Source organism: Rattus rattus, chromosome 3 (assembly GCF_011064425.1).
Source record: "Rattus rattus isolate New Zealand chromosome 3, Rrattus_CSIRO_v1, whole genome shotgun sequence".
NCBI lineage: Eukaryota > Metazoa > Chordata > Mammalia > Rodentia > Muridae > Rattus > Rattus rattus.
The window spans coordinates 203,223,513-203,250,828 of NC_046156.1; the positions used below are offsets into that span (position 1 = coordinate 203,223,513).

At 43.0% G+C, this 27,316-nt stretch overlaps 1 protein-coding gene across 1 annotated transcript in view; it reads left to right on the top strand.

Moving 5' to 3' along the window:
* Window positions 1-27,316, top strand: part of Cmya5 (cardiomyopathy associated 5) — a 92,849-nt gene that overhangs the window by 40,065 nt on the left and 25,468 nt on the right. The window contains exons 3-8 of the mRNA XM_032899030.1: window positions 85-4,003; window positions 9,324-9,419; window positions 10,581-10,814; window positions 12,513-12,535; window positions 19,311-19,429; window positions 24,976-25,125. Of these exons, the coding sequence (XP_032754921.1) occupies window positions 85-4,003; window positions 9,324-9,419; window positions 10,581-10,814; window positions 12,513-12,535; window positions 19,311-19,429; window positions 24,976-25,125 (4,541 nt within the window). The remainder of the gene's footprint in view (window positions 1-84; window positions 4,004-9,323; window positions 9,420-10,580; window positions 10,815-12,512; window positions 12,536-19,310; window positions 19,430-24,975; window positions 25,126-27,316) is intronic.

Here is a 27,316-nt window from a genome sequence, read left to right on the forward strand (position 1 = left end):
AGTGGAGCAGGCAACCCCAATTCCTGCCAGCTCAGCACATTTCCTGGCTGAAGTTGTAGAACCCACAGTGGGCAAAAACCGAGGAGCAAGCATAGCACCAGTGTCCAGTGAGAAGCCATCTCAAGAACCCATGCGGGTTCAGTCAAAGGCCGTAGGTGATGCTGAGGAAGGGCGAAAGCTAGCCCCCGACGTGCAAGGCCCTGCCGTGAAAGCAAATGTTGCACCTCAACCCCCAGAGACCCCAGGGGTGACACAAAAGCCATCTGAGAAGTCACTGGTGGCTGAACAATGTCTTCCTGCAGAGAAGGGGAAGAAAGGAATTTCGTCTTTCAAATCATGGATGTCTAGTTTATTGTTTGGATCGAGCACTCCAGATAATAAGGTTGCTGACAGTAAAGATCTAGAGACTCAGCCAAGTCCCTCTATAGAGAAAGCAGTAACTGCCGTAGAGCCTAAAGGTGCGGTTCCTGCTGAGGTTACTGTAGCTGAGAAGCCAGGGGTTCACTCATTACCTGAGGTCACAGTTAAGCTGGGTGAAGAACCCAGAGGTGAAGAAAAACTCACATTTTTACCAAACGCAGACGTTTTAAAGAAGCCTGCCTCTAACTCTGAAAACTACGGGAAGAAAGAACTCCCAGGCTTTTCAGAGGGAAGGGGTGAAAACTTAGCTACTTCAGCTGGTGACGAGCATCCTGGAATTCATCCTCGCTCCCCTATGGGTGAGAAAGTGGGTATGGAAGAAGCCCAGAACATGGCGCCTCTTCATGTTACTGAGAGCCAAAGACACCAGAAGCCAGAGATCGCTCCTCCATCTATGTGGAGTATTTCTGTTCTTAAGGAAGAGCCGAGCAGTGGTCACAAAGAAGCGCAGCTCTTGTCATCTGACGTAGTCGACAGAACGCCACAGCGGCCAGAATCAACTTTGTCCGCCTTCGCGAGGATGGACTCAGAGAAGCAAGCACCAGTGAGTTTGCCCGTGGAGTCAGAAGGCAGCCTAATTGATCTCGGTGAAGACAGACTGAGACAAGAAATGCCAAAACCCACGTCTCTGGAACGTCATGAAGGGGAAGTGGAACGCCCAGCGGTGGAGAAGGATGGCTGGGGAACTAGATCATTTTCCTTGGCAGGGGAGAAGGGGCTGGCAGAGAAGCAAGAAATCATGGCTCCCTTGGAAGTAGGGGAAAATAAAGCCGTAGGAAAGTTGCAAATGATGCCGGAATCTCGACCTTTCAAATCGGAAGGATCAAAAGCTGCTGGGAGGCTGGAACAGCGCATCTCTCCAAGGGAGGAGCTCATGGAAAAACCCAGCAAGACTCTTGCTTCTGAGAGGAGAGAAAAGGAAGCGCAGGAACGGGTATTTCCAGAAGGCGAGGAGGGAGGTCTGTCTTCTTCCCCCGCGGCAGCCATGCCTGTGCCTGGTGCATCAGCCATCTCTTGGGATAAGGCCCAACCACCTTCTCCGGTTAAACCACCACCAGTTATTGAAAAACCAGAGCATATATTCACAGAGGTATACCCAGAAATTGGGGAGAGAAGGGCAGCAGAAACCAAACCACATCCCCAGGAAGAAGGTAAAACTTTAGTAGAGAAAACCAAGGCTTCCTGTGTGGAGCCTCCCCATGGAGAGGAAGTGGATGGCCATTCTTTTACTCAGGGAGGAAATCTGGAGTTGGAGAAGCCACGTGAGAGTAGAGTGGATCTCAAAGAGGAAAGGAGGCAGTTTGTGGTGCCTGAGTTGTCCCTTGGTGCTTCGGTGGCTGCTGAAGATGGACATGCGCAGCCAAGGCCCCTTTCTAGGGCTGCCGAGAGGACAGCAGGACACATTACGGATGGGACAAACAATCTAGGAACACCGCCGACTCTAGAAACTTCTCTAGAACATACAGTGAAGAAACAAGAGACACGGTCAGATAGGCCTACAGTTCACACTATCCAGACCTCTACAGGTCACCCCGAGGAGATGCCGAAACAGTCTGTTCTTATCTCAAAGCGTCCCTCGGAAGCGATGGAGGATGTGCACAGAAGCGAGCCACCCTCTGCAGCGGCAAGCAGCTATACTCAGTTTATGCTCAGTGCCTCAGCCGTCGGTGCGGACGGAGCGCCCCCTGTGGGAGGCATACCCCAGGAGCCCGAAGGCACCTCTGGGAAAGATGGAGAATTTTCAGTGACCAGCAAGCCAGCCGGCCTTTCAGAAGAGCAGAGGAGTGCTTTTAGCATCATTTCTGAGGGCTGTGAGATACTGAACATCCATGCCCCTGCCTTCATCCCTTCGGTGGATCAGGAAGAAAGTGAACAAATGCAAGATAACTTACAGTATTTGGAAGAGAAATCCTCGCTTAAAAGCGTATCTGTTCGCGATGAGAGGAAAGCAGTTGCTTCCCATACAACACAGAAGAGCGAGTTAGAAGTTCCTGACAGGAAAATCACATCGCCGACGGAAAATGAACCAAAGGAATCTTACCAGACAAAGGAGGAGACAGCCACAGGCTCGAGATCAGGGGATTTCACGTCCGTCCAACCAGGAGTTTCTGGTGAGGAGGATTATTTTGAAAAATATACTTTGATCGATTATAACCTCTCCCCAGCCTCAGAAAGACCGAAATCAACTGTTGAGGGCTCCTCAGAGGAAGCCACAGAAACACTGACGTCTTTCCCAGAGAGTTCAGCTGAACAGACCCTAGACCACGAATATGACTTAGTAAAGTTAGACGAAAGCTTTTACGGGCCAGAGAAAAATGGTAGCAAGTCCTCTCATGCAGAGATGCCGAAGTCTTTGGTTATCCAAAAGCCGAGTGAAGAAAATGCTCCGAAGGGTGTCGGTGGAGATGTGGACTCCAGGGCTCCCGGGATGCCTCTGTTCGATGTGGAGGAAGGAGTACTGTCAAGAAGACAGATATTTCCCACCACCCCCAAGGCTGTTAACCCTGAGCTGTTAGAGGAGCCACCTGCGCTTTCCTTCTTCTATAAGGATCTGTACGAGGGGGCACTGGGGGAGAAGAATGAAGGAGAAACAGCCTCAGAGGGTGGCAGCGTGGATTCGGAGACGTCATTCCCAAGGCGACATTCTGACACCGACGATGGAACAGGCATGTACTTCGAGAAGTATGTACTCAAAGATGACATTCTTCGTGACGAGTCTGTAACTCAGGAAGACCAAGGCCAAAGCCTGGAAGAAAAGCCGGTTGGCGAAGACGGTTCGCAGCAACTGAGAATCACAGAAAGCGAAATCGGGAGAAAGCCCGGAACTAGTTTTTGGGAGAGGAATCTGGAAGAACAGCACAAGGTCATTGACCGGGAAGGAGAGCCCGTCAGCCACACGGAGACTCTCGATGAGGTAGCAACGCAGCAGAAAGCTCCCGTTACAGAGCAAGTCACAGCAATCACCCAGGAGATGAGCTACGCAGTCCCATTCCAGGACACCCACCGTGTTCGGACGAGTGAGCCAAGCAGCCAGGGTCATGAAGCAGGAAATGCAAGTCCAGAGGTCAATCTGAATGTCCCAGTACAAGTGTCTTTCCCAGAGGAAGAATCTACAGCAGGTGCCACTTATGCTCCCGAAGTATCACAAGAAGAGCTGGTCCCATGTGTGTCACGTGAAGAGAGGCTCCACAACATCCCTGTACAGGATGAGTATGACTTCGTTGACTCTCTGAATCAGGAAACAGTCAGTCAAGGCATCTTACCAGGAGAACCTTATTCAGAAGCCCCACCCAAGGAAGTGTTACCTCAAGGAACGGAGTCCTTGTCACATGCTGGGGAACGGGAACTCATGAGTGAGGGGGAACCAAGAAAGTCTGCTTCACAGGAAGAGTGGGACAGAGGGGGAGAAGATCAGTCAGCACGAGAATCAGTGGCCACTAAGACACAAAAGGAACAGAAAAAGGCCCAGGTTGACTCTTACTGCTACACCTGCAAAAGCCTGGTCTCTGAAATGGACAAGGTGCTGGACATTCACAAACACCATGAGGTTTCAGCCCTTGACACAGCTATAAGTGCTGTTAAGGTAAACCAACTTAACACATACAAATTGTGCACAGATACTGGGTTTGCTTTTGCCTTTTCTTAAAAAAAAATGACTAGTGTTTGATATTTATTTTAAGCAAAATGGTCTGAAAATGTACGGATATTTCCCTAAGAATTTAGTTACAACTAGCTTATCGTTAGTTTTATGGGTAGGTTATATGTCAGAGCATTTTTTCTAGGTTCTCGGGATACCAAGAAGTGATAAGGGGTCATTGCTACTGGGGAGATTGCTATCTCATAACAAAGACTCTTTTTTTTTTTAAATTGGATTTTTTTTTAATTTACATTGCAGATGTTATTCCCTTTTTGGGTTTCCCAGCCATAAGCCCCCTATCTCATCCCCCTCCCCTTCTTCTATGAGGGTCTTCTTTCTACCCAAGCACCCCCCTACCTCCTCCCTGGCATTCCCCTGCACTGGGGGCGGGGTCCAGGCTTGGCAGGACCAAGGGCTTCTCCTCCCATTGGTGCCATTGTCTGCTCCATATGCAGCAGAGCCATGGGTCTATCCATGTGTAGTCTTTGGATAGTACCTGGGTTAGTACCTGGAAGCTCTGGTTGGTTGGTATTGTTGTTCTTATGGAGTTGCAAATCCCTTCAGCTCCTTCAATCATTTCTCTAACTCCTTCAATGGGGACCCCGTTCCCAGTTCAATGGTTTGCTGCTAACATTCGCCTCTGTACTTCACTTGTTCTTGCAGAGCCTCTCAGGAGACAGCTATATCAGGCTCCTGTCAGCCTGCACTTCTTGGCTTCATCAATATTATCTAATTTGGTGGCTGTATATAAATGGGCTATATACCCAGGTGGGGCAGACTCTGAATGGCCATTCCTTCAGTCTCTGCTCCAAACTTTGTCTCTGCATCCCCTCCTATGAATATTTTGTTCCTCCTTTTAAGAAGGACTGAAGCATCCACACTTTGGTCATCCTTTTTCTTGACCTTCATGTGGTCTGTGGATTTTATCTTGGGTAATTTGAGCTTTTGGGCTAATATCTTATCAGTGAGTGCATACCAAGTGTGTTTTTTGGCATCTGGGTTCTTTCCAGCTTCTGGCTATTATAAATAAGGCTGCTATGAACATGGAGCATGTATCTTTGTTGTATGTTAGAACATCATTTGCCCAGGAGAGGTGTAGCTGGGTCCTCAGGTAGTGCAATGTCCAATTTTCTGAGGAACCTCCAGACTGATTTCCAGAGTGGTTGTACCAGTCTGCAATCCCATCAACAATGGAGGAGTGTTCCTCTTTCTCCATATCCTTGCCAGCATCTGTTGTCACCTGAGGTTTTGATCTTAGCCATTCTGACTGGTGTGAGGTGGAATCTCAGGGTTGTTTTGATTTGCATTTCCCTGATGGCTAAGGATGTTGAACATGTCTTTAGGTGCTTCTCAGCCATTCGCTATTCCTCAGTTGTGAATTCTTTGTTTAGCTCTGAACCCCATTTTTTAATAGGGTTATTTGGCTCTCTGGAGTCTAACTTCTTGAGTTCTTTGTATATTTTGGATATTAGTCCTCTATTGGATGTAGGATTGGTAGAGATCTTTTCCCAATCTGTTGGTTGCCGTTCTGTCCTAATGACAGTGTCCTTTGCCTTACAGAAGCTTTGCAGTTTTATGAGGTCCCATTTGTCGATTCTTGATCTTAGAGCATAAGCCACTGGTGTTTTGTTCAGGAAATTATCTTCAGTGCCCATGTGTTTGAGGATCTTCTCCATTTTTTCGTCTGTTAGTTTGAGTGTATCTGGTTTTATGTGGAGGTCCTTGATCCACTTGGACTTAAGCTTTGTACATGGCGATAAGAATGGATCAATCTGCATTCTTCTACATGCTGACCTCCAGTTGAACCAGCACCATTTTTTGAAAATGCTATCTTTTTTGCACTGGATGGTTTTAGCTCCTTTGTGAAAGATCAAGTGACCATAGGTGTGTGGGTTCGTTTCTGGGTCTTCAATTCTACTCCATTCCATTGATCTACCTGCCTGTCTCTGTACCAATACCATACAGGTTTTTTTTTTTTTTTAATCACTATTGCTCTGTACATAGCTTGAGGTCAGTGATGGTGATTCCCCCAGAAGTTCTTTTATTGTTGAGGATAGTTTTTGCTATCCTGGGTTTTTTGTTATTCCAAACAAATTTGAAAATTGCTCTTTCTAACTCTATAAAGAATTGAGTTGGAATTTTGATGGGGATTGCATTGATTCTGTAGATTGCCTTTGGCAAAATGGCCATTTTTCTTTTCTTTTCTTTTTTTTCGGAGCTGGGGACCGAACCCAGGGCCTTGCGCTTGCTAGGCAAGCGCTCTACCACTGAGCTAAATCCCCAACCATGGCCATTTTTACTATATTAATTCTGCCAATCCTTGAGCATGGGAGATATTTCCATCATCTGAGATCTTCTTCAATCTCTTTCTTCAGAGACTTGAAGTTCTTGTCATACAGATCTTTCACTTGCTTGGTTAGAGTCACACCGAAGTATTCTATATTATTTGGGACTATTATGAAGGGTATCATTTCCTTAATTTCTTTCTCGGCCTGTTTATCCTTTGAGTAGAGGGAGGCTATTGATTTGTTTGAGTTAATTTTACACCCACCCACTTCGCTGAAGTTGTTTATCAGGCTTAGTAGTTCTCTGGTAGAACTTTTGGAGTCACTTAAGTATACTATCATATCATCTGCAAATAGTGATATTTTGACTTCTTCCTTTCCAATTTGCAACCTTTTGACCTCCTTTTGCTGTCTGGTTGCTCTGGCTAGGACTTCAAGTACTATACTGAATAAGTATGGAGAGAGTGGGCAGTCTTATCTAGTCCTTGATTTTAGTAGGATTGCTTTAAGTTTCTCTCCATTTAATTTAATGTTGGCTACTGGTTTGCTATATATTGCTTTTACTGTGTTTAGGTATGGACCTTGTATAACAATGACTCTTAATGTTATATAAAAAAAGTAAAATGCTTTTAACCTCAATAGTTACACATTTGCACACAAAGCAAATTACTTTCTGTCATCAATAATACATCTAGTACCCTGACCTATTCTAAGTGTTAAAAAATGCTTGGAACAGTAAGATTTTAATTTTGAGTCTCATCATATCCCATCTTCCTAGAGATCCTGAGAAACGTAGAACTGCTCAGCACCCATCCACTGAGCACCAATCTACTGAGTACCCATCCACTGAGTACCCATCTACTGAGCATCCATCCACTGAGCACCCATCTACTGAGCACCTGTCCACTGAGTACCCATCCACTGAGTACCCATCTCTGAGCATCCATCTACTGAGCACCCACACACTGAGCACCCATCCACTGGGCACCCATACACCTCCCAACCACCTTCTATCTTCACATACTCTTCAACATAGAGCAGAATGATCTTAAAATTAGTAAATAATTTTATTCAAAACTCAAGGACTTTCTCTGTGCCAGGCACACATGTCGAGTTCTTTGTATATAGAGTACATTTTAATTCCCATAGTTCCCATCACTGTCATCACTTTGTCAGTAATGGAATGGGCTCAGAGAGTTTAAGTGATTTGCTGAGGTCACTAGAGACCAAGCTTGGACTGATACCCAAGTTGGTCTGACATTGGAGTTTATGCTCTTGGCTTTGCCATCGCTGATTCTCAAACCACACTTCAGTAATGTTGCTGTTAAATAATTGTCCCTCCTTTTGATTAAACAGGATTGCATTTTATAATCTGGGTATTTTTCCTATCAAATTAATTCTCTCTTATTACTCTAGGGTGAAATATTATTTAGGTTTTTCCTATTAAAGATTGGAGGAAGGAGTGAAGCAACCTCTTTTGTGGAATCTGCTGTGGATCTCAACAGATTCCACAAGAATGTGTCTCTAAAAGTCACAGATGCACTATCTCCACTGAAATGTGCCCCGTTCTATAATTACACTTGCTTTGAAGACTGACAGCTGCTGGTCATTGTTTGCAGAAACAAGCCTCATTTTTCTATACATGATGATGATGATGATGATGATGATGATGATGATGATGATGACATCATCTAAGTTTTTTCTAAACTTAAATTTAGACAATTTAAAAAGTTCAAAAGTAACACTCTGATCTCTTCAGATCATACATTTTTTTCAAAAATTTAAGAACAGTTCAAAAGTAGGATGCTGTCATCTTTAAAACAATATTTTAAAGGTTCTGTTTGCTGTTTGTTTGTTGATATTCTTGAAAGAGAGTGGGAAGGAGAAAAGTGAAAGTCAGTTGACTAAAGCCAAGAAGGCTTGCTTTTCTTTTTTCATTAAGTTACCCAAGACGATTAAGAGTTGGAGGAAACTTTCAAGAAAAGAAAAGCTGGGGAGAGGGCTCAGCAGTTATGAGCACTGGCTGCTCCTGCAGAGGACCTGGGCTCGGTTCCCAGTACCCACACAGCAACTCACAGCCATCCATAACTCCAATTCCAAGAAAACAATGTTCTGATCAGTCAGACTTGTGGTGCACACGCATACACATAGGCAAAACCCTCACATACCTAAATAAGTAAATCTAAAAAAAGTAAGCAAGGGGATATCACAAACAGCTGGAACTGGAGAATTTGTTAGCATCTTCTGGGTGGGCTTTCGTGCCTCTTCCAGGACTGTCAGCTCCCCACCCCCATCCTTGCCTCCCTAGGCCACTGCTTTTGCAGCCAGCCAGCCTAGCCTACTTAATGCATTCCAGGAAAGTGAGAGACCCTGTCAAAAGCAAAACTGGTAGCTAGTGCCTGAAGAAAGTACTCGAGGCTTTCCTCCGTCTTCCCGTGAGTGTGAGCACACACATCCACGGGCATTTGTGTTTAATAAACTCTGGATCTGAGCTACTACTGTTCCTAAGGACACGGGTTTTCTATACTCTGAAGTAGAGCCCTATGGTGTTGACTATCAGATTGAGGAATTTTAGGATCACCTGTAGATAGACAGTAAACGCAAAGTGACCCATTGCCTCCAACCACCATGACTTCACGGTGGACTACACGCACGTCTCTACTACCCCATTTCTGGGATTACGAGCTTGTTCATCCATACACAGTTAGCTTTGCATTAGTCTGCAACTCAAACTCCTGCCCTCAAGCTTGCAAAGAAGGCAGTTAACCAACCGAGCTACTTCTGCAGCACCACAAAACTCGGCTGTTTATCATATGTAATGTTTCGAATCCATTTAGGTGAAGCGGCAAAAAAAAAAAAAAAATTGATTTGTTAATGAAAATAGGATAGTGGATCTCTGCAAATATACTAAAGAAACCAGAACTTGCTGATTGAAATGTTTTCCTCTAATACAGTAAAGATATTTTAATTCTTCCCTTCAGGTTCAATTAGGAGAATTTCTTGAGAACCTACAAGAAAAGTCCTTGAGGATTGAAGCTTTTGTTAGTGAGATTGAATCCTTTTTTAATACCATTGAGGTAAGTAAACATACTTCTTTCTGCTCTATCCTGCTTTATACATTGTATCAACAGAAAACTATTTGGAACTGAATTGGTGTGAGTATTGTAGTGTGTATGTGGTATGTAGTATGTGTGTGGTATGTAGCATGTAGTGTGCAGATATATGTGTAGGAGGCATATAGGGTACACGCATGTGTTGTGTGTGTGGTATAGAGTGCCTGTTGGGGGATGTAATATGTAGTGTGTATGTATGTGTGTGGGGTTTACATTGTTGGTTTTCCTAATAAAAAGTGAGGGTTCTTACAGTCTTCCCTCCCTGTGAGCTATGAGACTACTTTCTGCCTAAGGATAAAGAATTTTCCCCAAAAGACATTCACTTCTTAGGACTCAGGCAGATGCTCTCTGAAGCTTATCCCTCACAACCAGTTACTAAGAGATGTTAATTACTGTTTCTATTTCATGGGTGAGAAGCTTCCACTCTATTTCCCTGCCCTGCACTGGCCTGGCCTCCAGAAATGGTCTATAGCAACTGGTTTGGGCCAACGGATGCCTCAGGACACTTTTGAATATATAAACTTCTGTCACCTCCTGCCTCTCCACTTGTGAGGAGAGCGGGTAGGAATGTTCGGTCCTTATCCAGAGGTGGTGCAGATACCTGCAGCTGTCAATCAGGAGAGCCAGAGAGCTCCGGGTCACTGCAGAAAGCTACCATTCACTCTCCCGCTCTGTTGCCGATCAGTGAACACCTGTCTTATTACTCCCTTCCTCAGTCATTCTAGTAAGAATAGCCAATCCCGAGGTGTGTCCGAGTGGACAGTAAAATTCCTTCCACTGTGGTAAATCTGCTTCTCCCAGGAGAATATTGGCACAGAGAGGTGAAAATCCCACAGGCCCTTTCTACAGCCTGATTACCAGCACCCTCCCTGGATCTAACTTTCTTTACATTTTTAAAAATTTTGATATTTCTGTACCTTCTTGATGATACTCTTACAGTGAATTCCATTGCAAAGCTAATTACAGCAAAAGAGATATGTAAGCCAAAGGTTTAGACCATGTATTTAATGCTTCACATTTTTTACTGTGACGTCAGAAGTCAGTTCTTCCAGAGGAAAGATGAGGGGCAAATGGAGGCATTGCTTCTTGGCTCATTAAGAGGTGCTTTTGTTCCACCCTTTTTAGGAAAAGTGTAGCAAAAACGAGAAACGACTGGAAATGCAGAATGAGGAAATGATGAAGAAGGTTTTAGCCCAGTATGATGAAAAAGCTCAGAGCTTCGAGGAAGTGAAGAAGAAGAAAATGGAGTTCCTGCATGACCAGATGGTCCACTTCCTGCAGAGCATGGACACAGCCAAGGACACCCTGGAGACCATCGTCAGAGAGGCCGAGGAGCTTGACGAGACAGTTTTCCTGGCCGTAAGTACCAGCAAACAGGCCTGATCCCTGCTGCAATGCTGGCACAAGCCTACTTTAAAAACTACTCCTACGTTTGTTTATAAACTGTTTCCAGAAGCACAAGTCTGTGATCACAGCATTTGGGAAGCCGAGGCAGTGTGAACACAGGTACAGGGCCAGTCTGTTCTGTATCACAAGACTCTGTCTCAGAAAGCAAACGGAGCAAGCAACATCTCCAAGGGAAACCCAGAAAGGTCTGTTGCTCAGTATGGAGTTCACACAATTCTGGGATTTCAAAATTCTTTGGGCATCCATGATGCTTGTACTATAAAAGAGGCCCCACAAATGCTAATAGATCCCCGAGAGATCCATGGAAGGTGGCTGTCCGATTATCATGCTTCAGAAGGTTGGTCATCTAAAACCAAAGAGCCCCCTCACAACCTCACTTATGCCGTGCCTTTCCTCCAAGGGCCAGTCCTGCTTCCTGTTAGTTATCTAGCATCCTCATGCTGGTCCCTGGGCCAGCCCTGTGAACTCTCATCTGAGGTAACCTCTCATGTGCGCCATTCTATCTGGCCTTACCAAATGGCTGACAGGAACATTTTGGTTCCCTTTTTGATGTATCAGGGAAACAAAAGTGTGGCACCTTTCTCAAATAGGACAGGACGTTGCTGGAAGCAGCTTCCCCATGACAAGATTCCTTAATTCAAACAAGGGACTTATAGAGAGCAAGACTCTCTTGGATGCACCTTAGTTTGCTCCCCATAAGCCCCTAGAATGTTCCAAAAGTCTCTCTGTAGACTCATGATTAACCATGAGTATTTCTCAGAGGACAGACACAAGCCTAATTGTCAAATGGGAACTCTACAGATGGAGTTGATAAGAGGTGACCCCGCCTCCTCTTTCAAAGTTCCCTATCCTTCTAGACCTCCCAGTGAAGTTGAGAGATAGATTGAGGCAAAAATAGGCATTAAAGAGCAGCTCGTGATTGGCCTCTGTGGACACCTCTTGCCAGGGCAGATTTAGGTCAAGTCAATATGGCCGCCCTCAAAGGAGAATTTAAAATTATTAGGTGGCTTTATGTTTAATTAAAGCAAAGCTTTAATTATTTTTAAATTGGGATCCTCCTATGAAGTAAAACATCAACAAGGGACTTTGTCTCTCACAGTAGCCTTGGATGAGAATATTTCTTTCCCTCTGAAAGAATGAGTTAGGAGAGGGTAAAACATTTGCTTCTACTTTCGTTGGCCATACTTATTCATTCTAGAAAAACTGGAGAATATAGGACACAGAGAGAAGATACCCCTCAAAGACGACTGCTGATTTCATTAGAGAGCCCGCACTGAACAAATTTAAGCCATTTTTTTTTATTGCTCCACAGATTTCTAAAACCTTTGTTACTAAAGAGAAGTAGGATACAACAGCCCACTGCCAGCCTTGCCCATCAGGGAGAGCAAGGCAAGGCACAAATGAAGCCCCCCCCTTCTCCACACTCGTCTCCCACCCTCTCTGAGTACCAATTTCCCCACTAGAACCTAAAGTCCCAAAGACAAATGGCTTTAGGGATGCCTAGGGGTAAAGATTGTTGAATGTGTTTGATCTCAATGCTTCTGGTTGCTTATATGTTCTATTGTTAATTACTCTCTCTCTCTTTCCCTCCCTTCTCCCTCCTCCTTCCCTCCTCCTCATCTCTCTCCCTGACTCCTCTCCTAACCCAAGTCATTTGAGGAAATCAATGAAAGGTATATGCAGCATGGTGCATTGCAGCAGGACTGGGCAGCAAGAGCATGGTGGAGATGAGCTGCGGGGGTCTCACTCTTACACATAGCGCTTTTAAAAGTCAAATGACAGCTCAGAAGGAAACTGCATGTGCTTTGGTTAAATAACAATTATCATAGAGTAGAGTATTTTCTATCTAACCTCAACCATCTTTCCTGTCACTGAGAAAAAAAACAAAAACAAAAACAAAACAAAAAAACCAAAAAAACCCAAAACCAAAAACAACAACAACAACAAAAACCAAAACAACAAAAAACAACCTATAAATGAATAGGCTTATTGGTTGAATATGAGTACTTAAAATGATCATTCATCACTGTGACAGTTTCAGGACCTGTGTCACCAGCTCAGCCTATCATTTTCTCCACAGAAGTTACCTCTGTCCTCATCTCTTTCTGTACAGCTAATCTAATGAATCTATAGATACCCATCTCGTGGATACCCCATTAATTTATTAATTGTAATTGCACAATTAATCTTGTGCTGGTGATACTCTTAACACTTGGTCTATGAGACTCTTCACTCTTGTGAGAGGCAGACTGCAACGAGATTAGAAAGTACTGTCTATAAAAACACCAGGCATCGGATTTCTGTTTGTCTCCTGTATCATCTACTGATGGCATCCAGATACTGTTCCCGTGCCCCTTTCCCTTTAATCCCACAGCAAGAATTTGAGATTGTTCTTGCTTGTTAAGCCCGAGCTTAAGTGGAAGCATAAATGTCCATTTCTAAATCATTTAAGTATTCCCTTGGGCTTACTTCTACTGACGCTCAATGACAGAGAGTAAACAGTGGAGATTTAAATCAGAAATATTTATCTGGGATATATGTATGGAAAAAGGAATCTGAATAGAAAACCTGATCATTTTTTAGATATCTGAAGCTGTAGAAATGAGTCTTACTTTCTTACAACATAATCCCAGTATACTTTATAAAACCTATTTCTATATTGGTGTCAGCACTAATTGACTAGAGTTTCATAACAGTATGGGTACTCTGAACGGTTACTCGAGGAGCATTAAACCCACTGACACTAAGCCTGGAGGCAGAGGCAAGCCGATCTCTGAGTTCAAGGTCATCCCAGTCTACAGAATGAGTTCCAGGACAGCCATGGCTACACAAAGAAACCCTACCCCGAGAAACAAAAAACAAAAAACAAAAAAAACAAAGCCCACCAGTGCCAAAAACAAAGCCCACCAGTGCCGATGGTGTCTAATTATTCTTATGCCTAAACAGTGGGGCTTCATTGTTTTGAAGTGTGGTCTGGGTACAAAGCTTCCTGGATGTTTGTGATGGGCAGGCACAGAGGTGGGAAACTTTTGATGAGAGCAGTCTGCCCTCAGGCTTAATGGCCTCCAAAACTGACTGGCCCTGAAGCCCTACTCCACCACTCAGGGATTTGTAGGGAAGATGAGGCTCCTCACCCGTTCTCATGGATAAGTTTGAGAAACTCATACCCAAGTAGTGATCCATATACATTGTAACTTAGAGGTCAGTAATGTAATTATTGATTTTTTAAGTTAAAATATGTGGATTGATAGTGCCGTTCCACATATACTGGATACTATAGATACATATTTAATTATTTTATCCCTTCCATATTGATTGGGAAGAAATTTGGTTGATGAAAGTTTATAAATGCTTTTACTGTAAAACTGCTGAAGGATGGTTTCATTTTTCTAAATACTTGGTTACCACTAATATGAATTGACAGCCATTACATACTAAACACTGTTTCTTTTGTTTTATGCTTTAACTTGGTAAGTTACATGTCATTTTAATTAATTTCTTTTTCACTCCCAATTGACAATGAATTAATCTTTACTACTGCTGCATATCATTTCAAGGGGGATATACTTGGGGTAACCAATATTTTTCTTTTTATTATATTTTTATTATTTAAAACAATTTTTAAATTTAAATATACTGGGGTTGGGGATTTAGCTCAGTGGTAGAGCGCTTGCCTAGCAAGCCCTGGGTTCGGTCCTCAGCTCCGGAAAAAAAATTTTAAATATACTTTGATCATACTCTTTCCCTCCTCCAAGTTCTTCCAGATCCCCTCCTCATTCTTACCTACCCAACTTAAGTTCTTAAAAACAAAACAAGACAAACAGAAACCCAATAAAACAATACCCCAAACAAGAAAACAAAATAGAACATCCAAATGGAAAAAAAAGTGTAAATCACCAACTGTAACTAAATAAAAGCACACAAAAAACAGTGGTGCCCATTATGTCAGATCAGCTACAGCCTGTCCTGCAGTGGTTGGTATACCCATTCTCACTCCATTAGAAAAATGGATTTTTTTCCCCTCTCCTAGAAGGTATAAGTGACAGTTTAGTTGTTAACCTTTATCCTAGTGGCTAGTCTTTCTTTCTTTTCTTTTCTTTCCTTTCTTCCTTCCTTTCTTCCTTTCTTCCTTCCTTTCTTTCTTTCTTTCCTTCTTTCTTTCATTCATTCAAAATATAACAAAATAAAATAAAAAGTATCATATCAATTTTAGACAAAACAAACCAACAGAAGGGAAAGAATCCAGGAGAAAGCACAAGAATCAGAGACCCACTTGTTCAAACACTCAGGGATTCCATAAAAAACACTAAACTGAAAGGCACAATATATACGCTGAAGGACCTGGTGCATGCTGTTTCAGGGTCTATGAGATCATATGGGCTTTGGCTCATGTTGATTTAGAGAGCTATTTCTTGGTATCATTTTATCATTGCATTTCCCCCCTGCTGTTAGATCAGTATTATTAAGCTTTACCCTAGGTCCCTAGGTTATCCAGTCTCTGCTTCTTGGTCACCTAAGCAGTGTTGGGTATAGGTTCCCTCTCATGGAGTGTTCCTTAGGTGAAATCAGATATTGGTTGGTCACTCCCACAAGCTTTGTACCTCTGTTGACCTAGCACTATAGATCAAAGGGCTTGTAGCTAGATTGGTGTTTATATTTTTCTTTTAGTAGCTTACAGAGTATACTCTTACACCAAAAACACTAAAAGATAGAGGTGGAGACTATATGTAGGCATCAGCTTGACATCTCCATGTTCAAAAGATTGTGTGGGTGTTGGGATAACTGACTCTTTTTTTAGTGTAGTGAAATAAAGGACAATAAAACTCTGGGATTTGATGAAAAAAATCTCAGCAAATAAATAACTCTCTATAAACACCACACACACACACACACACACACACACACACACACACACACTGTGCCCAGAAGCTTGGCCATGTAAGGGACAATATGACATGGTTTCCTGCCTCTGGAACAGAGCCATCAGGGAGTGAGTCTCCACGGTGTTGATGACTTCTGTGGCATAAGGCTTGTTTGTATAAAAGTGTATATATTTTCATATTTCTCCTTTAAGGAATGTCCTCTCTGTCAAGGTTAAATGACTCCATGATAATCAGAGACAGCACCTGGGAATTCAGGATGTCTCAGCAAAATGGTAAAACACTGTGACCTTCAAGACAGCCCTAAAGGCTGTGGGAAATAACTCTGAAAACATGAGTTCAAAAACATATAATTTCTCAACTAAGCAAAATATAAAGATGCAATATGAATTGTATAAGGAACTTCACAGATCTAAAAGAACAGAGGCAGCTACACTGTAGCCAGCATGGTGGAATGATACAAAAACAGGGAGATACAAAGGTATGCAGATTCCCGAGTTCAAGGTCAGCCTGGTGCAGAGGGAGTTTAGGTCCAGGTGAAGGCATGGTAGGAATGGTAATTTCAGAGTGGGGTCCCATCCAGCTATTTTATTGGCTATGTTTGTTGTCTTTTGCTAAGAATCTAGGGGCTAGGGTCAGGGGATGCTGATTCACGGGATAATCAAGAGGAAACCTGGGGTAAAGACTGAATCATTATGTAAATAAAAGACTGGGCTTTTGATCTGCAAGAGATGATCTGTGCAGAGAGTTTTTAGAATTAAGAAAAAAAAAAAAAGGCTGTCTGGAGATTTCCAGAGAAAGGAGAACATAGAGAGAGCAATCTGGAGAGCTGTCTTGAGCAGAACATGAGTCATCAGCTTGAAACCCACAGTTTGACTTCCAGTCATTTGATTCACTGTTTCCAGAATACCCCTTATCTCAGGAACGCCTCTCCAAGCTGAGGCTGGTCTTTGGCACATACACATACACACATACAAACACATACACACATGACACCACACATACAAACACACACTTTTAAAAAAAAAGATGAGTACATTTTAGCTGTGGCATAAGGCTTGTTTGTATAAAAGTGTATATATTTTCATATTTCTCCTTTAAGGAATGTCCTTTCTGTCAAGACACACTAGAATAGGGCATCAGATCCCATTACAGATGGTTGTGAGCCACCATGTGGTTGCTGGGAGTTGAACTCAGGACCTCTGGAAGAACAGTCAGTGATCTTAACCACTGTACCATCTCTCCAGCCCCATACACATACTTTTAAATCAAGATAACTTCTTCCTTTCTATAGGAAGTGCTATCTAGTTTATTTTCCCTTGTTTGTTTCTTTCCTGCTTTTTCTCTCTCACTTCATGTCATATCTCTGAAGACAGTGCTTGTATATTAATTTTTTAAGCTTAAATTAATGAATGCTGTCAAGCATATTCAGACCCAACATTTGCATATCTTTAACAACACATTTTTGCCTTATAAATGCTTTCCTGCTAAGAGGATGCATTCTTGTCTCTGTTCTGTTCTTCTGTAATATAAACAGGAGAGCCTCAAACATTGTAAATGGATATCAACTTGCTAAATCAGTCCATGTACAAGAGAAAACTCAACATTTTACTGTGCAATATACAGGCAGCTTCTGTAAAGTTAGCGAAATGTATTGAGAAGGTTTAATGTGCATATTGGTCATTTTGTTTTGGTTTTTATTTTTTGTATACGGTATTTTGCCTGCGTGTATGTGTGTGTATCATATGCATGCCTGGTGCCTGAGGAGATCAGAAGAGGTCACTGGATCCCCCTGGAACTGGTATTACAGATGGTTGTAAGCTACCACGTGGGTGCTTGGAATTGAACCTGTGTCTTCTGTAAGGGCAACAAATGCTCTTCACTGCTAAGGCATCTATCCCACCCTGATCACCACTCAAATAATAATTCCTAGTCTATTCTTTCCATATTCTGTACCCTAAAGCCTTAATATAGGCTTTTGATCTCCCCCTATCTGGATCAACCCATCTAGATGGGCGTCTGCCAACCCATCCACTGCCTATCTTGTCTACTGACTGTGATCTTTCCCCAGTTGCTTGCCAGGATTGTCTACATTTCTCTGTCACTGGCAACGCTGTGACCCTTCTGATTCTTCAAAGATAAAATAGAAATTTTCCGTGGGTGCGGAAGGCATCAGGTCTCAGGATGCTTCCCCCTTCTGTCTCTGTTTCCTATGCCATGGTGTGCTCTGCTCTCCTTGGTACCCCTGGCCTACCCTCGTGCCATTTTCCCATCTGTAATATCTTCTCTCTCTCCTCTATTGCCTCAGACATTCCTCACCAAAGCATCTCCCCTGAAACCAAATGGTAGTGGATTTTATCATGTTTAACTGTAGTAAGCACAGAAGTCACTCCTTAAATATTTCATGGTCTTTCCCCCTTATTGTGACACCAGATTTACTGTGCCCGAGATCCTGATTTCTATACAAATTAGACCACTGGCCTTGTCTTAGATGAAGATGTATTATTAAATGTCTGCTGTGCATCAAGTAAGGCACTGCAACACAATAATGATTAAGACAATTTCCCCCTGCAAAACACAGAATTGTATTTTGGCGCAGTTGCCATGATAAATATCAGGAAATAAACAAACATGGAAGGGGGCTGCAGCAAGGTTGGAGGTGGCAGGCCTTGCCCGACTAGTAGCCTCTCTCCCCTCGATGACGTTTGAACCGAGAACTAAGCTAAGTGAAGGAACTGTGCTGGTATGAGGGGCTTGGGGGGAGTCCCAGAAGCCAGTGCAAAGGCCTCAAGGTAGGTCTGCTGCCGGAAAACCAAGAGTTCAGAGAAGGAAGCCAGTGCTGCTCCTCAATGTTACCTTCCCCGATAGAAGAACATTTCAGTTGTATGAGAGAGCCTTGACCCACTCTGAGGTCCCCCTGGCTAAAGACGAATCATTTTGTAAACTCCCCTTTCCGCCTTTCCCTTTCAGAGCTAACCCGTTTCTGTCCCTTCTGTTTACACGCATCTGCGTCTTACCTGGATCCAAATGATCATTCTTAGTGCGAGCAGGCTGTCTGCTTAGCAGGGCTTGGGTCTACCGTACCAGTTCCTTTGGGAGCTGAGGCCTGTCTTCTAGGAGTGGCTGGCCTGGCTTTCACAGCTAGACCCCTCCAGCCCCTGGAACAGCCCGGCACATGTGACTGGAAGGTTAGTGCTGAGAGTTGAGAACAGCAGGAGCAGGGAGAAGCGTCCATGTGGAAACTTCCAGATTGGCTCAGAATATTAATGTCCATAGGAAATAAAACAACCACTGACATGAAGCAAAATTTTAGGACTAGTTTATTAGATAGGAATCGAAGTCTAGATAATTTAAAACCTTTCAAATTTGAGAGCCCAGTGATAAGACCCCTAGTATCATCAGATGCCTAGGAATAAATGGGTTCTAGATGTCTGTCTTCTGATGCCTTTGGATACCCTTGCCTCATATAAACCACAGTTACCCTCATCAGCTTCGGGCTGAGCAGGAAGACTGTTTTGGTTGTGTGTTCGTGCTTGCCCCACTGAGGAGCGTTCTGTTCCCTTGTCAGGCTGCTGTCTGCCATGGAGAGCACAGCTTCCTTAGAGAACATGCCTGCCGCGTTCTCGCTTTTCGAACATTACGATGACAGCTCCGCGCGAGGTGACCAGATGTTGAAACAAGTGGCTGGTGAGCATTTTAATATGTCATTTACCTCGACGAAACTTGGCAGCTCCGGCTTGCCTGCTTTGTTACGGTTTTTGTAACTGGGTGACGATGGGTGTGGGCCGTAAAGGTTTGAAGCTAGACTCTGAAATAAGGCAGGAGATGGAGCCCCCACTCTGTGGTGCGGTGCGTCCCAGCTCTGTGCCTCTGCTGGGGCCGGAACAGGAGAGATTGAATCACTGGAGGTCCCCTCTTCTTTTAGTCTATCTTTTTCCCTCTGTGTAAGAGAATTACTTACTTCACAACAGCAGCCTGGTTATACAGGTTAAAAAAAGGAATAAAATACTTTCTTTCATATGCGGCGAACAAATTTTACCTTATAAGTAGTTTTTTTCCCCCCTCTCCAATTCAGTTCCTTCTTCCTCTTCTTTATTTACCCTCCCCCCCACCCCCAAACCAAACAGATTAGCCGAGAGCAAGCGCTCAGAGCTCAGCAACATGGCCTGTAGCCAGAAACCTCCCACTCAGCTGTCAGAGCATCCTGCCAGCTTCTCAAATTATTTTTTAATGTTCTATTTTAGCAAACAAGGCAATGCAACATTTAAATGCTCAAAGCTGTCATTTTCATGATCCCCGAGTTCTGCTTACTGTACAGGGTGCTCAAACGCCCTTATCTAGAGGTACCCTTGCCGAGCAGGTTTACCTCAAGGTCGGCAGGGGTATTTAAAACCCTCATTCCTGTAGATGACATTCCAGCTTAGCAACCGGTCAGAAGCTACTGTGTCTTCAGAAAGACAGCTCACCCCCTCCCCCCCAAAAAAACACCCCCTGAGCACACTCATACCCAACAACCTTAACAAAGCAGACAATTCAGTCAGTTACCCTAATGAATGCTTTTGAGAACTGCCCTGCACTGAAGGTTGTTTTCTTATGTCTTTCGGAGGCATTAAACTGTACACCAACCGCAAACTAAGATTTTGATGAACGGAGTCGCTGTCTGTTTTCAAGGCTTCTTTATACACAGCTACCCGTTTACAAGAATGGACTTCTGAGCACCCTATGCCCATCAGGAGGGCTGTTTACATATGTTAGAGGCCATGGAATTACAGTCACAGGCTGTTCGCCATCGCCCTGGGAAGTGTATGCGGTTTTAGAGGTGGTGAAGCACTTCCGGGTAGAGAGTCCTAAGAATGGACGCCTCCGACTGCGTCTGCTCTGCTGAACTTGCAGCCCAGGGCCTGTATATTTTGTTCTGCGACCAATGAAACTGCACAAGAGAGAAGGCCCTCACGGATCTGGCTCCTGATGATGAACACAGAGTGAGGAGAGAACACAAGCTTCCCCACAAGAGGCAGCAGTGTTCGCCTCTTTTTTTTTTTTTTTTTTTTTTTTTTTTTGGGGGCTGGGGACCGAACCCAGGACCTTGCCCTTCCTAGGCAAGCGCTCTACCACTGAGCCAAATCCCCAACCCCCCGTGTTCGCCTCTTATTCTGTTCCCACGGAGGTCCCGTGTTCACCTCTTATTCAGTTCCCTGGTGAAACGCAGGCCTCTTCGACTCTGGATCTTAGATTTGTTTAATGTGGTGAGGCACATACATAATTTGCCATACATTAGGGGCTGGAGAGATGGCTCAGCAGTTAAGAGTGTGTACTGCTCTTGCAGAGGACCTGAGTTCAGTTCTCAGCACCTACAGTAGGTAGTCTATGTGATGCCCTCTTCTGGATTCCCCAGGAATTTGTATATACACACCAGCATTTGTATATACACAAGTCTACGTAGAAACACACATGCGTACCCAATTACTCAATTTTATACAAAAAAAAAGCACTCATCTTTATTTTACTTTATTTCATTTTACTGAGTTATCTATTTTGAGACAGGGTCTCACTATAAAGTCCTGGCTGGCCTGGCACTCAACCAAAGAGATCTTCCTGCCTCTGCCTACCGCTAGGATTAAAGGTGTGTGCCCCAACACCAGGCATATTACTCGCCTTTAACTGTATACATCTGTAGCATGAAGTATGTTCATAGTCTTGACAACTATTACTACCATACATCCCCAGAATTTCATCTTGCAACACTGAATCTCTCTGTCCATTAAAACACCAACTCCCTCTTCCTCTAGACTCCAGCAATTGCCCCTCCCCTCTCTTTTTTTCTGAGTTTGATGCTCTGAAGAAGTGAAGTCAGATAATATCTTTCTGTAACTGTTTTATTCCACTTAGCATGTTTTCCTCCCAAGTTCACTCATGTCTAACACATGTCACAAATTTGGTGTTAAAGACTTACTATGGGCTGGAGAGATGGCTCAGCGGTTAAGAGCACTGACTGCTCTTCCAGAGGTCCTGAGTTCAAATCCCAGCAACCACATGGTGGCTCACAACCATCTGTAATGGGATCTGATGCCCTCTTCTGGTGTGTCTGAAGACAGCTACAGTGTCTATACTCATCTATAATAAATAAATAAATCTTAAAAAAAATAGACTTACTATAAGCCTACATTATGGGTTTTATCTGTCCATCCATCCATCCATCATCCATCCATCACTCCATTCATACATTTGTCCACCCATCTGTTCATCTGTCCATTTGTCCATCTGTCCATCCATCCATTGCTCCATCCATCCATTGATCCATCTATCCATCCATCTATCCATCCACCCATCACTCCATTTGTCCGTCCATCTGTCCATCTGTCCTTCCATCCATTGATCTATCCATCCATCGCTCCATCCATCCATTGTTCCATCCATCCATCCATCCATCCATCCATCCATCCATCCATCCATCCATCCATTGCTCCATCCATCCATCCATCCATCCATCCATTGCTCCATCCATCCATCCATCCATCCATCCATCCATCCATTGTTCCATCCATCCATCCATCCATCCATCCATTCATCCATCCATCCACCCATCTATCTGCCCATCTATCATCCATGGATGAAACTTGGATTGTTTCCACCTCTTGACTATTGTGACTGATGCTGCTTTCCTTGTGCCTTGTGTTTGTTTTTGGAGAAAGCATTTCACTTTATAACCCAAGTTGGTGTTAGACTCATGGTCCTTTTGCTTCAGCTTCCTGGATGCTGGAATTGTGGATGCACGCATCTATGATTGTAAGTTTTGTGGAGTTTTTGAAAACCAGGTTGAATGGAATTTATATTTGGCCCCAGGTAATAGAATCTAAGATGATTAATGTTTAGCTCCCTGAGTGTGAAAATGTTCTATGGGAACATCCTGCCAGTCAGAGGAGCTCTACAAGATGCTTCCTCTCTCTACACCTGAGCTCCTGGCAAGGGAGCCCCAAGATTCCATTTGTATTTTTTGATACCATACTTACTTAAGTTTACCCCTGTAAAAGTTTAGGCAGAGTTACTAACAGGTAAAGTCTAGGTCCCAGCATTCTGTCAAATATGAATTATAAACCATGATTATTAGACTATGTCTAAGGGATATTCTCATTCCCCTTTGGAGCATTTTAAAGAGTATGCATATCTCCTGTTTGAAGGAAAGGACATTTTAACTTTAACTCTTTGGGTGGAAGGAGCATAAGAGAAAACAAAATTACTTCTAGCCTACATGTTTTTCTTAATTCCCCGTAGTGGCTCTACCTGAATGGTGGGGGATTGGCAATCAGTTTTTAGGTTTGTGAAGTGCTAGAGAGAAAGGATAGAGAAAGACGTTGCCATTTTTTTCAAGGTTAGCTCCGGCCCCATGGTTAATTAGTGGGAAGATTATTCACACTGTTCATGCTCCAAGGCGCTCCCATGCTGCTTCAAAGACTAATAATGGTTGAAGCGCTTTGTTTGGCTCTTCTGTAGACCTGGGTAACAGGATTACCTCTCTGTGGACAAATAGCTTCAGAGCAGTAGTTCTCAACCTGTGGGTTGTGACCCCTGTGGGGGCTGCATATCATATATTTACATTACAATTCATAACAGCAAAATTACAGTTATGAAGTGGAAACAGAATAATTTTATGGTTGGACATCACCAGAACATGAGGAATTATATTAAAGGGTTGCAGCTTTAGGAAGGTCGAGAACCACTTTTTGATTCTCTGTTGGAAAATACAACTGTCAGTCTTTGTGGGGAGAGAGGGAGGGAGGCAGAGGCAGGCAGGTGTCTGTCTTCTTGTGCAGTCTGCTCAGTGTGTCTGTCCTGTCTCTGTGGCTTCTATGACCTACCTACCAGGTATTGGGATTCCGGTTCAGTCTTTGCCATTAGGAGTTCTTTGCTCTCTTCTCCACTGTTGTGTTATTCCTGCCAAGGCTGTGGTACCACCCCAGAGACTGCTTCTAGCAGACACATTTTAAACACTTGATATACATTATCTTGCTTCATTTAACAACCCTAGGATATAACCCTGAGGCTAATATGACACCGAGAGTGGGGGAGGGGTGCCTTATGTTTAGAAGCCAGCTTCTGTTGGCCTGTGAACTTCACTATTCTCCTAGTCTGCTCCTCATTCTCTTTTTATAACTGCATTATTTCCCTACTTCTCTATCTTTATTGAATCATTTCAATTTGTCTTTCTATTTCATTCTTCAAATCCATTTACTTTGTTTCTCATTTTGACCTTATTGCTGAACTAACCTTTGTTTGCTCTCCCCTGAGTGTTATCTTATAAATTCAGCCTACGTTATTCCTATACGCTTATCTCTCATGAACTTGTTGTCTGAGGAAGACACACACACACACACACACACACACACACACACACACACACACACACACACACTTTAAAAGTATGATGTCTTTTCAACTATGAGAACAATCGTTTTCTCTGATGTATAAAATACGTGCAATGATCTTGTTTAATAATTTCAGGAAGATAATTGCATTTTGTGCAGCATTAGTGTTCAATACACATGATTAGATGTTTCAAAAATGTCTAGTGAAACACTTGAGAATATTGTCTTTAGAATTCAGAAGCACTGATTATATCAGATATCTACAATTTACATGTCAATCAAGAGGTTACTTCTAACCCTGTTAATTTTTACATTTAATTAAAAAAATGTGTAGGACTATTATGTTAAAAAAAGAAGATGGATTGCAGCTTTAAAAATTCTAGTCTAATATTTACTATGTTTCCTTCACCTTCAAGATCCTATAACAATGTCTGAAAAAGATCCACTGCTTTTTATTGCCCTAAACTATATCAATATAGAACAGCATAGCATTTCTTATCTAAAAGCATAATTATCCAAAACCAAATTATCAGATAGTCAGTGTAAGTTTATTTCTCTGAGTATAGAGCTACAGAATAGTGTTAGGCAGTGACCCCAGCTGGGGCACACTTTTGTTCACGTCTCTGTGTGTTGCTTATGTTCTTACAGAGACGCCTGGCAAGCACTCTGGAGGGACGCACACTCCAGTCTGACGGTGGCCGTATCTAAGGAGTAGAGTTGGGCTGTGTGTTGCAATGGGGGAACCTTTCTACTTTTATCCTATAGATTTCTATATTGTTGGTATTCCAACAACACATTAAACATGTTTTAAGCAAAACAGTCAAGTGAGTAAAGTAGCACTGGTCATAGTGAACTGTGCTTCCCTTCCAGTTCCACAGCCCCCCAGACTAGAACCCCAGGAACCAAATTCTGCTACCAGCACAACAATTGCAGTGTACTGGAGCGTGAACAAGGAGGACGTCGTGGACTCATTCCAAGTGTACTGTGTAGAGGAACCTCAAGATGATCAAGAAATAAATGGTAAGACTTCTGTAGAGCTACAGAGGCTGGCAGATATTTCTGCATCTTAATGTAAAGTACTTATATAATATGTATATATATATGTGTGTGTGTGTATATATACACACACACACATATAGTACATACATATATGTATACATGACATATATAAATTTATATATATTATGTATCATATATATATACACACACATACATGTTAAAATATCTATACTTCCACAATGCATTTAGCCACTTACAGGAATAATGACAAAAATCCCTCAACAAACACATACTACATACAATATTAGAGGAAAGGAACAGTTTGGAAGTTGGTACCAGGGAAAGCATATGCATATCACAGTGGTCAACGTGAGTTTTAATGTCGAGTTTCAGATTAGACTTTGAGGGCTCAAAATAACGGGAACGAAGGAGTGATGCTCATCTTCATGAAGGAAGTATCATTCGAAAGTGTCAGAGAGATGGAGGTTTAACCAGTGCTGAAGTCTGAGAGACAGTGTGGCCTGCTCTGCAGAGGGGAGATGAGTGGTACATAGGCCAGTGTCCTCCACGGTAAGTTTCATGCACACACAACACCGGGAATCAGGTTTGTAGATTCAAGAGCTCATAATCCTCAAGGTGTGGGTGTAGGTATGGTACCCACCGAATCATGGGAGATAGAAGCGAAATTGCTCAGTGTGGAGAGCAGATGGCAGACATTGCAGGCTAAGCTTTTGTGAAGATCTCTCTGCTCGGAACTTCTGATAAGGCCTAAGAGCGAGGCAGCTTGAGGTTGTACTTCCTGATGAATCAGTGCAGGGAGTGCTGGCATTCTGTGTTGCTTGTTGAAGACAGACCCACATGCTCGAGAAATTAGATGAGCATGTGGCAGTATCAACAACCACAGTTGAGTTACAAAACTCAGGAGCTCAGTTATAATGAGGGAAAAAAACGATAGGATATCTCACTGTTGCTTAGAATTAAAAATTACTTTATAAAGTTAACTATTTTTTTTCTTAAAGACAAGGTCTCACAAATCCAAGACTGTCCTGGAATTCACTTTGTAGTTAAGGATGACCTTGAGTCTGTGATTTTTTTTTCCTAGTCCTACTGGTTAAGTCCTAGGATTCGAGGTGTCACTACACACCTGGTTAACATGGTGATGGGAACCAAACTCATAGTTCATCCATGTTAGGCAAGCATTTTACCAACTGAACCACAAGACCTAAATCTCTTGAAATATAAAGTGATAGTCAATTTAGAAAAAAGTTTCTGTGAAGGTAACTGTGGGCACAGTATAAAGTTGTTGAGCCTGCAATCAACTCAACAGGTTAGAGTGGCCTTTCCGGATGGCTCATTTGGTCTGAACCTCTTCCAGACAGTTTAGTTGGTCTCTTCTGTCCAGGTGTCTGGAGTTTTGTCAGAGTCACCTACGCAGTCTGTCTTTTCTGAGAGAGACTCTGAGCAGTCTTTAATGTTTTTTCTCAGGTGAAGGGGGAAGGGCCTAATGAATCTGGTCAGTTTCAGGGACTTCCTGACACTATTTGAACTGTTTACTTTTTATTGTAAGGAGCTTCCCTACGGGATGCTCCTTTAATTGTGGAGGAAATAGCTACACGATATACGTCAAAGTGTTACAGCTCATTTACAAATGGAAAAACTGATATAGTGTTAAATAATTCTCCCACTGTCACATTAACTTATTCATGACTGGGTTAGGAGTCAAACAGATCTTTTATTGATAAACAAACCCACTTATATTTGTCTCTTTGTTTTGTTATACACATGAAAGTCCATGTGTGGCCAAGACCTTCTTAAGTTATAGTTATCACTTGGAGTGCCTTTCAAGTATACTCATTCCAGTCCATTTCTAGCCAGAAGACTTCCTGTAGTGTGTCCTATAGTGTCTCATTATTCCAAGGCCTTGAAATGTACTGGTGCAGCTTGCTATACGAGGATACCCTGTGGCACCATGGTGTGTAAGTTTCTTTTGGGAAACAATCTAGGTTCTTAAATAGGGGTATTTTGAGATGGTAACATTCAGGAGCAATTCAGAAGGATAGCTAAAATCATCATATGCTAATTCCAGGTAGAAAGTTATTCAGAAGAGAACATTTCAGTAAAAATGATCAGATTGGCCTAACATGTAAGGCACCACTGGATGTGGTAGGTAGTCTGACCATATAACCCCAGTACTCTAGATAGGGAGGCAGAA